The 14798-nt window shown below is 52.9% G+C and overlaps 1 protein-coding gene across 13 annotated transcripts in view; it reads left to right on the forward strand.

The window, feature by feature from the left end:
• The window catches only part of RAB11FIP3 (RAB11 family interacting protein 3), an 84092-nt gene that overhangs the window by 59364 nt on the left and 9930 nt on the right, over nucleotides 1-14798 (forward strand). For 8 of the 13 annotated variants that reach the window (XM_064295264.1, XM_064295265.1, XM_064295267.1 and 5 more), the window contains 7 exons: nucleotides 525-736; nucleotides 3983-4132; nucleotides 5559-5861; nucleotides 9756-9791; nucleotides 12089-12182; nucleotides 12703-12806; nucleotides 14127-14267. In XM_064295264.1, the coding sequence (XP_064151334.1) occupies nucleotides 525-736; nucleotides 3983-4132; nucleotides 5559-5861; nucleotides 9756-9791; nucleotides 12089-12182; nucleotides 12703-12806; nucleotides 14127-14267 (1040 nt within the window). Of the gene's footprint in view, nucleotides 1-524; nucleotides 737-3982; nucleotides 4133-5473; nucleotides 5862-9755; nucleotides 9792-12088; nucleotides 12183-12702; nucleotides 12807-14126; nucleotides 14268-14798 lie in introns of all 13 variants that reach the window. The other 5 variants (XM_064295268.1, XM_064295270.1, XM_064295269.1 and 2 more) reach the window with 3 other exon arrangements.

The raw sequence follows: 14798 nt of genomic DNA on the forward strand, positions 1-14798 counted from the left end.
CCTAGCTTTAAGTTCATTTACACAATCCATAGATACTAAACTCTCCATGGGCCAGGCCTGGTGCGAGGTGCTGGACACAAAAGAGTAAGAACAACTGATGTGTCCAGTGGCAAGGTAGAACCCTAAGTAACCACGACATGAAGAAGTCTGGGACTTGGCCGTATACAGTTTTGATGTCAGGCCAGGTATTTGAATTTCAAAGCACCATCTTACAGTTACACAGCAGATACTGACAATCACGCACATTCTCAGATGTTGTTTTCCTGGATCTGCGTGATCACATGCTGGGGCCACAGAGTGCGGTAGGCCCTGCTGTGGCGACTGGCGTGAGGTTGTGCATCTCCTCTAGGGGTGTGTGTTTAACTGACTTCAGCAACTACTCCAGTGGTTTCTTCTATTGTTGGACAGGTGCTGGTTTTTCATTAAAAAAAAAATGACCAAGTCCTGCCTTGTGTGTTGGTGTTTTTTGCTCAGAAGTTCATGGTCACATGTGCTCTGCTCACTCCTGGCGCCCTCTCTCCTAGGGCACAGAGGTGACGGACAGCGCATACATGGGCTCCGAGAGTACCTACAGCGAGTGCGAGACTTTCACAGATGAGGACACAAGCACCCTGGTGCATCCTGAGCTGCAGCATGAGGCCGATGCGGACAGCGCTGGTGGTTCAGCTGTGCCCTCCGAGTACCTGGACGCCATGGAGGAGTCTGACCCTGGTGCCATGGTGCTGTTACCTGGCAGGTCTGTCCTGCCTCCGTCGGGGAGGTGGGGCGTGCTGGGTGCTGGCCTATGCATGGCATGCACAGTGCACGTAGGACAGCAGGTTTGGTTCGCAGAGACTCTTGGCCCAGGTTTAGGTCAGAGGGTCATTTAGAGTCCCTTCATGGCCACGAGGGGCATTTGGACCAGGCCACAGTGCTGACCCTTGCTCATCCAACAGGGGAGCACCTCCTGCTGTGCCAAGTGGACTTCCAGCTAGGGGGATAGAGGGAACCTGTAGGAGAAAGACTCTAACTCACTCTTTCTTACAACAGGAGACAGTATTTGGGGATGTCTTCCAGCAGGGTCATCATACCACATCCCCCACCTTACCCCCCAGAACCATCTCAGGCTCCTGTGTGAGGACCCAGTGCATGGGCTGGCTGTGCTTGGAAGGGGTCTTCCAGTGCAGGCAGCTGCCAGGCCCCGAACAGGAGGTTCGGGTTGTACCCGTGGGACACGGGGGCCTTGGATGCATGTTTTGTTTTGTTTTTATTTCATTGCATTTTTGGCTTGGCCCTCACAGAGTCGTTGTGTTTGACTTTTGACTGGCATATGGTGCTCACCGCAGGCAGGAACACATGCCCTAAGTCACAGCTTGCAGGTTTTTCAAACTGAGACCGAGAGTTGGAGCCCAGCTGCCTATAGGCCATGACCCCTCCAGGCATCCTGGCTCCACCTTGCCCGTGGGGTCACGCATTGTGTCCCTGCACTTCAGGCTACTTCCACTTACACTGTGGTTGTGAGGCTCATCAGAGTTTTGTGTGCAGTTGTGGGTCAACTGTGTGGATATGCCACAGCCTTTTAAATCAGCCAACTGTTGGTTGGCATTTGGGTTAGTTTCTGGCAGTGGTTTACGAATAACACTGGTATACTCATTACTGTCTTTGGTGCCTGTGTGGGCCTGCAGTGGGATAGCTGGACCCTCGGGGACATGTCTCTTCAGCTTTAACAATCACTGCCAGTCCAGATGGTTTTCCATGGGATGGTGCCAGTTTGCTGCCCACCAGCCAGTGTGACGTTCCTATTGCTCTACCATGTGTGTTACGTTGGCCATGTATGCTATCCTTTATTGCTGGCTCTGATGTGCAGAACCCTTTGATTTGATTTTGCTGAGGGTTTTTTGCATCTATGACCATAAGAGATAATTACTCTAATGTTCCTTTCTTTCAACATCATGGTTAAACTGGCCTCACAAAGAACTAAGAAGTGGTCTCCCTCATTCTGTTTTCTGCAACAGTTTATTCAAGATGGTGCTTTTCTTCTTCAATATCTGGAAGAATTTGTTGGGGAAGCCATTTAGGCCTGGAAACCAAAACACCAAACCTGTTGGTTGTCGAGTTGATTCTGACTCATAATGGCCCTATAGGACAGAGCAGAACTGCCCCATAGGGTTTCTAAGGAATGACTGGTAGATTGAAACTGCCAATCTTTTGGTTAGCAGCCAAGCTCTTAACCCCTGTGCCACAGGGCCCTTCTAGGTCTGGAGTCTCCTTTTATTCATTCTTTCTCTCTCTTTACCATTTTTAAATTTTTGTGAAATTGAAATACAAAATTAACTCTTTTAACGTGAACAATTCAGTGGCATTTAGTGCATCACAATGTTGTACAACCACTACCTCTGTCTAGTTCCAGAGCATTGTCATCTCCCCAAACGGAAATGCAGTACCCACCAGCAGTCACCCCTCCCTCCAGCCCCAGGCACCCATGATCTGCACCTGTCTCTGGATTTGCCCAATCTGGATGATTTGCTCGTGTGAACGGGATCACCCAGGACGGCGTGGGTGGCTCTAGCTTCATTTCACCACGTAAAGGAAGCTGCCCTTGGGGGAGGCGTCCAGGGGTAGGGACGGCAGGTAGGGGCCATCTCTGGGCCCCAGAGCTGCTTATGCCTTTGGAGACTGCACCCTCCTCTCCTCCAGTGCAGTTTTCCCTCCTGGAATCTGGGCATATTGATAAACACCTAGTCCCGAAGAACAGAAGATAGGATCACTTAATCCAAGACAGTGGCAGAGGTGTTCTCCCTGTCACTGTATAAGAGGGGGAGAGACTGCAGATGAGTGAACATTGGATGTGGAAGCAGGTCAGGAAATTGTTAAGAGATAACAGTCATTCCTCCATCAGCATATGCAGATGGAGGTTTGAGACATGCCAGTTTAGCAGAATGTGCATTGTCATCTTCTCTTGCTGGTAGATGGGCATGTTTTGTGTGAGAACCAGGCACCATTCGCGTCTGCAGAGCCATGAGGCTTGGGGGGGTGTTTGTTTTCCAGCTTGCCCACCACCTTGGGGGGGTCACCTCCTCTCCAAGCCCCTCCCCCCTCTTGGGAGTAGCCTCTAGTGTCTGCTTCCCGCTCTTGTCTGCGTTAGTGCAAAGTGTTCTCATCGAGTCCTGGAGCAGGATGGCTGCTGAGACCACGGCTGTTTTTGTTGCTCTAGGCAAGCTACTGGTGTTGATTCAGCCTCTGCAGCAGGGTGGCTAGGATGTGATGGCCAGGGTGGCCAGGATGGCTGCAGTGACTGGGATGGTGGTGATGACCAGATGGCTGCAGTGGCCAGGAAGCAGTGGCTGTGGTAACCAGGATGGCAGTATGACTAGGATGACCTTGGTGGCGAGGTGGCTAGTGTAGGGGCAGTGCCTGTGGTGGCCAACTATGCAGCGAGAGCCCTGACCACTGTTCCTGAGCACCCCCTGGCCCCGCTGCTCTGCTCTCCAGAGGAAACAGAAAGTGAGGGAGGGAGGGTGACTCTTGCTTTCAGCAGTGGTATGCTTGGAACCCCCTCACTCCCTGTGACTGGGGCTTGTTGTATGTTTGAAATAAAGCAGGAATTTGAGCTCACACTCACCAGGGTTGTGAGAGCCAGCAGCTCCCCAACACAGAGGCATGGGGTGCATTTGCCCTGGACATGGGGCCTGTGTCTACACCTGTACTGTCTGATGCAGCATCCATCAGCCACGAGGCCTTCGAGCCGTGGAAATGTGGCTGACCGACATCAAGATGTGCAGGATGTGCAGACACACACAGACTTCAGAGACTTACTATGGAAAAAGTATAAAAATCTCAGCTCCTGTTTCACCTGTTCCTTTCTTTTTTAGCATGGCCCCTGGAATGTTTGGACGCACATATGTGGCTCACTGGCGTTTCTGTAGGAGCGCACCGGCCGCCAACCTGTTTGTTCTGGGGTGACTCCTTGGTCACCCTGGTCTCTTCTGTTTTGCCCTTCTAGACCCCACCTGCACAGCCCACCTGTTGTCACGGTGATCAGTGGCGAAGAGCACTTCGAGGACTACGGCGAGGGCAGCGAGGGCAGACTGTTCCCAGAGGCGCCCTGCAGTGGGGAGGAAGGCTCCAGTGGCCCTGCCCTGCTCACCCCCAGGTAACGGCCCCCCGTCTCCACTGGGTAATGATGGGCACAGGTCCCCGTTTTGGTTAACAAATTGGCAAAAGAAAACTTTATCTGATACAATAAATCATTCCAGATTTGCGAATTTGTACCCGAATGGAAGTTGGCTCAAGTGTCTCTCAACCAGTGTGTCCCCAGCTTTCCCAAGGGCATGGCTGAGCCGGCGGGAGTAGGGCGGGATGGATTCTCAGGCTCCAGGCTGTCGGGCGTGATCACCTTCTGGTCCACAGCCAACTCTGAGGGAGGCTTTAGAGTTACAGATGACCCTTGGGATCTGAGGTGCCTGAAAAGTTCTGGTTTGGGCCAAAGGAGGAGAGACCTAGGCTCACTCATGTGGATGTGGCTGGGGCTGCTCATGAGGAGTACATTTTGTTTTTATCCAGAACAAGGGACTTAAAGAGGCCTGGAGCCTCTCTCTGGCCTGTGCTTCGGCCATCAGAGGGCTGCCTGCTGGTGACCTCTGCTGGCTAAGGTGAGATATTACCTGGCTGACAGCTGGTACACCGCAGCCACCTCTCTCCTTTGCTCCCAATTCCTTGAATCCTTCGTCTTTGGTGACAGCGGCAATTTTGAGAGTCCTCTTTGGCCCAGGTTGTTGCCACGGCCAGGAAGGCCTAGGTGGAGGCCGGTGCCAGGAGGGGCCTCCTTCTGTCTTGCAGGCTGGGATTGACGGTCCCACCTCGGTGCTCTGTGCTCTGTGTCTTCCTGAGTCCCCAGGAGTGTGGCTCATCCTCAGGAGACATACGACACCGACCCTCAACACCTTTCCTTCACAACTCCACCTTCATGGTGACGCTGAGACAGGGCTATAGGATCTGGGCATCCAAAGCTAGCACTCACATCCCATGTTGTAACCTCTCCCTATTTGTATAGTACGTCCCTCTCTCATCCAGTGTTTTCACTGTTTTCTGTCTGAAGATTACCTTCTACGCTACCTTTTACGTTTCACTTTTAACCTTTCTTTAAATTAAGCTTCCATATTAGCTTCCAAAAGCCTATGGGTCCTGGAGCCCTGGACGCTCCTTTCTCTGTCTTCGTAGCCATCAACTCAGTACCCCCAAAGCCCACTTAAATCCTGTCATGGCATCAACAAAAAGCTGACATCTGAGTTTTTCATGAAGGCCTTAGAGTGACAGGCATGGTGGCGATGCCGTGAGCGCCTGGCTCTGACACTGGTGGTCATGGGGCAGCTTCTAAGGCAGTCCTCAGTGTGAGGGAGGACCCACCTGCAGACACACTTTGGCATCACACTTAGGTGTGTTTACTCACATCCCTTTGTCTTAAGACTGGCACTTTACTTGCTTTATGGTGAAGCTCTCTCGGGCTGCATCTACCTTTCTCTAAGCACCTCACCAGGAGGGACCAGATATGCGCTGGACCTTCTACTGGTGTGTCTCAGCCACAGAGGCCAAGGGATGAAGAGTGGAGGCGGGCACCGGAGCCTCCACGGTGAGGTATTTTACAGCAGGGTCTGTCCAATCTCTTGTCCTGGATGTGCAGCCCCCCGTGGGATCCCTGGGTCCCAGCAGACCTTGGCCTCTCCTGAACCGACTTCTCGTCTCTCCAGCTCTGACCTGCTTGCTGCTAAGCTGCACAGCATCTTCACTGATGAGGCATTTGAGTTTTACTGTACCCAGTGCCACAAACAAATCAATCGCCTTGAGGATCTCTCTGCCCGCCTGAGTGATCTTGAGATGAATAGGTAACTGGCTTGGTGCTTAGCCTGGTTTGTCCCCAAGGGTGAGGGGACCCTCATGGTCCACAGCGCCCGCCTACAGGGTCCTTACTCTGCTTGGCTGGAGGAGGCTCTGGGAGTCCTTGTGCTGCCTGACCACCTGCATGCTGTGGCCCCTGCACCCTGCCCTCACCACTCATGCCTGTCCATGTGAATGCGGCTGACTGACCTGCTTGTGTCCAGTGGGAGGAGGTGGTCTTTGGGTGCCACAGTCATTGGGTGCTGTGCTCTCCAGTCTAAGGAGACCCTGCTGTGAAATCTGGGCTCAGAGAGATGATACTTCCTGTTCCTGAGAGACTTCATGAGATAACATTGGGAAAATTAACATACGGCTTGGTCTTTAAAATGGTTTGTGATCCGCTTTCAGGAGCACATTTAAGTTGCAGTGGGCTGTCCCCACGTGCATTTTGTAAGGCTGGCTCAGACTCAGTTTCCAGGACTCCAGCTCCATTACCCAGACCCTGGTACATGTCTTTCCATCCCTTTGTATCTCTTCCCATCTCCTGGTCCCATTTCTGTCAAAGCCGACCCTCCCCACCCTGTGCCCAGTGCCAGCTAAAGGCTCTGAGCAGAGGCAGCTCCTTTGCTGCCCAGACAGCATCACAAGCTCCAACTCTAGGTCTCTGTGTGCTGTTTGCAGTGCTGACATGCCCACTGAACGTACCATGGGCCTTGCTTGTGGATGGCACCTCCCTTGGAGTTACTTCTGGGGAGGCCCAGGTGAGAGATGGGCTGAGGTGGTGCTTGTCCTCTGGCTACCACAGAGATGAGGCCTTGCATGGCCATGTTCCTGCAGGTGGGAGGGAAAGGCACAGCAGCAGGTGCTAGTCGGAGCTGTGGGCACCAGGTGGCCTTGTGGGAGAAGTCAGCCCTGGTGCATACAGGGAGGCAGGAACGTGACCCTGCTTGGTGGTTTCAGGGTGTTGGATTCCTTTAAGAACTGCTTGCCAGATTGAGGAGCCTGTCTCAGCCTACCCTCAGCTGCCCCCAGCAGCCCCCTCAGCCTCAGCCCTACCAGGTCCATCTTCTGGGCTGTTTACTCTGACAGCTTGGGGCTGCCATCCTCCTCTGGTTCCATTTCCAGGGCGTTTGGTGTCTTCTCCGTCAGCTCCTTTCATCTAAGCCTTGCATGGTGGTGAGGTGCACATTCCTGTAGCATTGCAAATGGGGCCCTCCATAATCAGAGAGGATGGGATGGAGCCTGGCACTGTGGCCAGCAGGGGGCTCGGGCACTCAGGGGGAGGATGGCAAAGCCATCGGACAAGGGGTTGACGAGTGCCCAGGGAGGACGGTGGAGCATTCGACAGGAGAGTCAGCAGGGCCCCAGCAGCATTGATGAGAACCGAGCAAGCGCCCTCAAGTGGGTCTCCAGGAATTCCAGGAAGTTGGCACCTGGTGATTGCAGAGACCCTCTGGCCTGTCTTGGGGAGACAGTTCCCTGCTGTGTAGGTTTCACTGGGTAGAGCCACCAAGCCTGGCCAGTGAGGGGCTGTTGGTCTTTCCCATGGGCAGACTTGCCACGGCTGAGCACAGGCTTGTGTACAGGTGTGTCGTCTTGGTACCTGAAAGCAAGCGTGGAGACGAGTACCTTATCTCGGTCTCCAAGACCTCTGTCATTAAAATGCTCTTTTCCTATGTTGAGGACCTGCCCCTTGATAGCATGGTCACCTCTGCCTGGTTTTGTGGGGCCGAGAACAAACTAAGATGTGGCCACGTGCCGCCAGGAAGCCCAGCTGGCTCCTGCCCAGTCGCAGTCCCCTCCTCTGAGAAAGGCTCTACCCATTGGGTCAGTGTTCCACCAAATCATCACGGTCAGAAAATCACCCTGAGCACTCAGCTGAGGAGCCCTGAGTCCTGCCTGACGATTGTCTCCAAGTAAACGTATTTGGTTATAGTTTGTGGAAGTAGAAGACAATTGAGTCCAAACTGTATCCCAGAGATTTGGCATCAGACGTAGCATCTGCCCAGTGAACCTCAGAACATGCCGATACCAACCATATCTCCCAGGCACCTGGAGCTTTCATAGAGGCAATTTTTGTCTTGTGGACATTAAGAAGGCCACCTTGCCCAGAAATACAGTTTCAAATTACAGACCCTGTCACTGGACTGCTAGGCCAGTCCCCGAGGGCCAGCAGTGAATGGAATGGGGGCCGGGTACCTTCAGGGAGTCTCTGTGATGTCAGGAAGGAGTCACATTCGCGTTACAGTCCACAGTACCACTTGGGGTTCATCCAGGAGAGGGGAACCATGCAGGAATTCGAGCAGGGGAACCTTAATATAAAGAATTACTAACTATAATGGGGTTGGAGAAGGGAAACATCGGCCAGTCAAGAGTAAAAAGAATTCTAAAGAATTAAAGAGTAGGTTTTTTTTTTACTATAAGGGGTGGAAACCCTGGTGCTGTAGTGGCTAAGTGCTATGGCTGCTAACCAAGAGGTCAGCAGTTCGAATCCGTCAGGCGCTCCTTGGAAACTATGGGGCGGTTCTAGTCTGTCCTATAGGGTCGCTATGAGTTGGAATCAACTCAGCGGCGGTGGGTTTGGTTTTTTTGGTTTACTATTTTTTTTTTATAAGGAGTAGCTACCTCACCCGAGGCTGCAATAGAGCCGTCCGATGGAGTAACCCCAGTCTCGGGCTGAGATGGGGACTTGCTGAAGATGGCGTGGCTGTGGCAGGATGACAGAGTACTGTGTGCAGTGCTGGTGGGATATGCTGGAATTCTACCCTGTAGGCTGCGGGGAAAGGTGTTCCCAGGGAAGGTCTCATCAGCGGCACCTCGCTACAAGACCACCTGAGGAGGTAATGGGGCTGCTGCTTACCAGTGGGTGAAGATGCACAGCACAGGACCCTGCTGAGTGAGCGCCCTAGAACTAGGAAGCAAGCCTTCCTCCTACAATATCTCTCCAGCTCCCTCTGCTGACAAAATTTGGCATCACAAAGGAACAATAAAGGGCCCAGATCCAATTCCAGAGAGCAGGCAAAAAGAGTAGATTTGGAACTGAGCAGCAATGAATCGGTAACTGGCAGCACATGCACTTCTCCCCAGATAGACCTTTCTGCCTGAGCCTTAAAGAGGACCATAGGTGTGTTTGAGATGAGCAAGCTGGAGAGGGGTGTGGCCCAACTGTTGCTGAGGGTTTGGGGCAGCAATCATGCTTGTGCTGGGAGATGAGGTGTGTTTTCTCATGTGTTGAAGTAACAGTTTACTGTTAAATTGGGAAATAACTTTGGATACCAGAAATGAGAACTAAGGTAAGTTTGGCCCCTTTTGGCTCTGAAAATGGGTAAATTAGGACAGGGTATAATTGACTGGGGTTACTGCCCTGAAATGGCAGCAGGAAAGATGTTTCAAACCACTGCCTAGCTGGGATTTCAGAGTGAGAAATATCAATGCCTGAGTTAGAACCAGTGACAGATTCTCCTGTTAGGAACAGGCCCATGCCCCTTTTCCTGTGGTGGACCCTCTGGTGGCTGAGCATTTGGAGAGTGGTCATTTTGCTTGGCACTGGGACATGGTATTGACTGAGCTTAGACCCATTGCAGCCAGCTGGCTGGTCCAGGTGGTGGGGGCAGCCTCTGAGGTCAGGTTGTAGCTCCATCTGAAGGTGTTGTTGGGGATGGGATATGAGTTGCCAGGAGGCCTCAAGTGAGCCCCTGGGTTGCTCCTTCCTTTGTATGCTTTGCTGATGAGGTTTCTATGCATGGGGCTCTTCTAGGGGAGCGGGTGCTGCATGCTTGTTTGTGCTGTTGGAAAAGACAGCCCCATCCCCATATCACTTTAGCCTGAATTTCCTGTTTCCTCCTGTTCTTCTCTGACTGTTCTCTGACACTGTTTTCCTGTTTATTTTGATTTTTGTACAGCCCGACAAAGCAGCTTTCCAGCAAGAAGGTTGCAAGGTAGGCAAGATACTTTATTATTTATTGAAAAATGTTTTTCTGAAATGTATTATTAATCATAATCTTTTAAAGAGCATTTTAAAAATATATTCTTTTCCAAAGTATTTAAGAAAACTTCTAAAAAGTTGCTGTTCATGGTTTGGGATTGTAAGTAACTTGAGGGGACCGGTGTGGAAAGTATTTCCCAGGGCTGAGGGTTTGGACCTGAGTTTGTGACAAGGATACGTAGTTGAAAGCTTTGAGTGTTCCTCATTTATTGGGTTTTTACTGTGTGATCCGGAGGGGCTGGCGTCCCCAAAGGTCCACCATGGATGAGTTTGTTAGGGCAGTCAGTGCAGCCCAGCTCACAGAGCCACTGCAGAACAGAGCCCATGCTGGGCCCACCTCCTTCCTGACTATACCCTTTCGGCCTGCATGGTCCTCCCCGGCACATCCCCATGCTGCCTTTGGCGGGGGGGGCGGCGCCTGGTGCCAGGTTTCTAAATGACGTCCAGTGTGGCCCTTTCCTCATCTTTCAGCATTAGATGTATCTGTTAGCTTCCTAAAATCTGAAAGAGGACAGCTTATATTACTCCTCCCTTCCCTTCAGTGTAGTATACGGCACTTCACTCTGACACCAGTGGTGATCACAGGAAGCCATGTAACGCATTACTGTTATACGCTTCCTTTCTAAGCCAGGTTAATGATTGCCCTCCTTTTTTTTATTTGCTTCTTCTGGGTGCCTCTCCCACCAGCCCTGTGATAGAGCCTCACACCTCCTACCAGCTCTGCTCTGAGCCTATCCTTCCTGGCCCTGGACCTGCTGCACCCTGTGGTCCTGGGATCTCCTTCCCTTACCTGTCCCAGGTGTTGGATCATCAGCTTCTTGTGCCCCATCTTCCTTCTTGTCCTCCCTCCACTGTTGGTATAGATTCTTGAGAACAGCGGTGCACAGGAGATAAACCTTTGATGCCTTTCTTGTTTAAAAGTGTAGGATTTTTGAAGGACTGCTCATTATCTTCTCATTCAGGGTTGTGCTGAGAGGTGAAGTTCTTTTTGATGCTTGTGCCTTTGTGACAAATCCCCCTGTCTAGAAGCTTTTAGGGTATCTCCCTTATTCCTGGGGTTCCGAAATGAGTCTTGTCGTGAGTCCCTTTTTTTACACCATTAATTATTCTGAGCAAAACAAAAAATGTGCCTTTTTAATCTGGAAGCTCGTGTCCCTTAGCACTGAGAGATCTCCCGAGCTGCTTCTCTGGTGTCCACCTTCCAACTCCTCTCTTTCTGGAGGTCCTACTGATGGGCACCAGGTGGCCCCTTGCTGTCCTGCCTGTCTGCTGTGTGCTTAGTCAGAGGCTGTCACCCCCGCCAAGGGTGTGTGCTCTGCAGCTGACCTAGCCTCTCTCAGGCAAGGCTGTCATGGGTTCTGGGGTCACATGGCTCTGCCCTCCCTCCCCTTCACCCTGAGACCTGCAAGATGGAGATGCAGTAATGCTGTTGGATTTGCTGTGAGAATGAGGCGGCTGTATGACAAGGACTTGGCGGGGCCTGGCACACTGGTTCTTGGATGTGGCGTATCCCTCCCTTCCCCATGCCCAGCCCCTCAAGGTGCCTCAGGCCCTCTAGTTGGGAGGCCTGGGCCCCACTGTCTGTGGAGTCTGGGCCTGACCTAGAGCCCACATTGGAGGCATAAGGACAGTGATTAGAAGGGAAACAACAACAACAAAAAAACCTATTGCTGCTGAGGCAATTCCAACTCATAGCGACCCTATAGGACAGAGTAGAACTGCCCCATAGTGTTTCTGAGGAGTACCTGGTGGATTCGAACTGCTGACCTTTTGGTTAGCAGCCAAACTCTTAACCACTACTTCACCAGGGTTTCCTATAGGAAGGGAGTAGTTACCAATCATTCCACCCTGTGGGCCCAGCACCCTCTTGAGTGTCAGCTGACATCCACAGGCTAGTCCCAAGGTTTCTCCTGTGTTACCCAAGGCATGCTTGGGGATCTGCAGTCCCAGGGAAGTACCCTTCTACCCACCCAGGGCATGTATCGGGGTCAGCGGACCCAGGGACTTCCTGGACCACGTGGCCCAGCCATGGTGAAGTTGTCATCCTTCTTTCTCCCTTAGAATGTTTTTGGGGAAAAAATCAAATTTGGGAAATGTTTAAGCTCAGTCATTGCTGAAGTGGAAGTAGAACCTGGTAGACTTGATTGTCATCATGTAAGAATGTGTGTTCATAGCATTGTGTAGGTCAGGGTTTTATCAAGCTCCAAAGAGCTTGCTGTGCATTAGGCTCTTCCTGCTTCTTGTCCCCAGGCACCTGCACCAGTCAGGGGCCCTGACCATGGAGGCTCTGGAGGACCTGCCCCCCGAGCCCGTGGAGGGCACCGAGGAGGCCATTGCTGACAAGGTAGGGCCCTAGGTGGGCTGGCAGGCAGGCAGGGCTGGGAGAATCCTCACCTCACCTTCTGTTGTATCCCTTCTTCACCTCCTCCTGGAGCCCCTCACCTCCTCCTGGAGCCCCTTACCTCCTCCTGGAGCCCCCCACCTCCGTGGCCCCTCAGCATCTCATGCTCTGTAAGCTTTCTCTGGCCCTCTTTCTGCTCACCTTCACTCGTCTTACTACCTGCTGTAGAGAGGGAGGGAGAGGCCAGGACACTGAGCCTTGCTGTCCTTTGCATCCCTGGTACCTGGCCACCCTGTGGGCTATGTCAGAAATGCAGACCCCCTGCTCCCCCATCCCGGGCTCACCTCAGGGTCTTGGCAACACGTGCATCTGTTCGCAGGAGCAGGGGGCCCCAAGAGCTAGCAGGGTCTAGTGCACTTCTGTTCTCCCTGAGAAGATCCCTGTTTGGGTTCTAGACACTGTGCCCAGTGGGTGTGGGCCATCTGCCGTTTCACCTGTTCTTAAGCCAGTGTCTCATTCCAAGGTTGTCTTCCTGGAGAAGCGGGTGTCTGAGCTAGAGAAAGACAGTGCAGCCAACGGGGAGCAGCACAGCCGCCTGCGACAGGAGAACCTACAGCTCGTGCACAGGTGAGCATGTGGAGAGCCAGCCTCTCAGGTGAGGTGTGGGGGGAAGGCCAGCCACTCAGGTGAGGCATGGGGGAAGGCCAACTGCTCAGGTGAGCGTGTGGGGGAAGGGCTGTCACTCAGGTGAAATGAGGGCGAAGGCCGGCTGGGGCAGGAAGACCAGGCTCTACTTATTGGTGGCTCCTGTGTTCCCATAAGCACAGCTGTGGTGGCTTCTCCCAGGAGGCTTTTGGACCTACTGTCCTCCCCAGGTACCTGGTTCACACCCTGGCTCTGCCATGGACTTGGTGACCTTGGGGCCAAGGGCTGTGTCTCTTTGAGCCTCGGTTTCTCATCTGTAATCTGAGGGCGCAAGAACTGTCTCAGAGTCTCAAGCAGCAGCCTCTGCTTGGAAACCAGTACACCCTAAGGCCACAGGGACACTGGACATCCTCTGTAGCCTTCTTACCCCAAGTTACATAGACACGGTAGGTCTGCTCCTGGACATGCCATGCTGCTGTGGTACAAGCTCATGTCATCTTAACGGTGAAAACAAGCTCCCTGGAGGAGCCAGGCCTCGGCCTGGCCGCTGCTTGCTCACTGAGTTCTCACCAGGGAGGCCAGCTGCCTGCCTGTTGTTGAGTCAGAGGGGGATCTGGGTCCTGTGGGGGTTAAGGGTAAGCTACGTCTCAGAAAATGTTACAGCATCCTTGTCTTTGTCAAGAGGAATCTGGGCAGGCTACCCAGACTCCCAGCGCTGACTGGAGAGGTTTCCTTTCAGTGCGATGTCCGTCATCATCAGTGGACATAGGCATGCTGGGGCATCCACCCCGCCCTGCCCTGTATCTCTGTACCCGCTTCCAGGACCAGCTCTCCTGGTTCTTGTGGACACTGCCTCTGGTGTCACCACAGTTTCCTACATGACCGCCTGTCTTGCAGAAGGGCAGCCTCCAGTGTCAGTGCAGGTTCCCACGGGCAGGCACCTGGCAGGCTTGTGTTCCCTGGAAGGGTCTCCTCCACATGCTGCGAGGGGGTGGGAGGTACAGGTGTGGCTGGGATGGGTTGCGGTCCCACCTGAGAACAATGGAGACTGCGCCTGCCTCTGTGACTTTGCCATGGCCTCGCAGCTCAGGTACACTCAGAGCCACCCCAACTGAGCTCCCGTGGAAAGCTTCCCCTGCCTTCCCCAGTGTCCCCTGCACCTCCCCTGCCTCCTCCAGTGTCCCGCGTCTCTCCTGCCTCCCTGTGTCCGCACGTCTCTCCTGCCTCCCCTCTATAGAGCTGCCCACAGTCACTAACCCTGGAGGCCCTGCAGGTGCTCACCTCACCTCTCCGCCTCTGCAGAGCCAATGCCCTGGAGGAGCAGCTGAAGGAGCAGGAGCTACGAACCTGCGAGCTAGTCCTGGAGGAGGCCCGAAAGCAGAGGGAGCTGCTATGCAGGATGGAACGGGAGAAGAGCATCGAGATTGAGAACCTGCAGGCCAGGTGGGTGGCTAGAGAAGATCTCGGCCTTCCAGCATTCAGGAGTCACCATGAGAGTTGTGGGGGGATGGTATTGTTAGCAAAAGCCCCCCACCCACCCCAGAAAGGCACACCATCTAGGGGTAAACTTAACTTTGGACAAAGTAGAAAACACACATGAAGAAGACTTTTAGAACCCATTGGAAGGCCCTGGAACCTCTGAATTAATTCTAAGACGTCAGTCTCTCTGGTACTGCCTCTTGTCGGTTCCCCAGTCAGAATATCTACCTGATTTTTAAGGGGAACATGACAAAATTAATTCTTATGCCCATCTGGAGCCATAAACCTGAGATGAATCAGGGAAAATCTGAAGAAGAAGGGACTGACTTGGTGTTAGAATGTGTCCCAAAGGCCTGGAAGTCAGAGCAGTATCCTGCACTGAGTGAGCAGTGCCTCTGCATAGGGACTCGCACTGTAGACACTCAGATTGGGGTCAGTCTACAGTGGTATGTGCAAGGGATATGTGTCCAAACCAGAGGTTATACATAAGAATCA

The sequence above is a fragment of the Loxodonta africana genome, chromosome 12, assembly GCF_030014295.1.
Source record: "Loxodonta africana isolate mLoxAfr1 chromosome 12, mLoxAfr1.hap2, whole genome shotgun sequence".
Taxonomy (NCBI): Eukaryota; Metazoa; Chordata; class Mammalia; order Proboscidea; family Elephantidae; genus Loxodonta; species Loxodonta africana.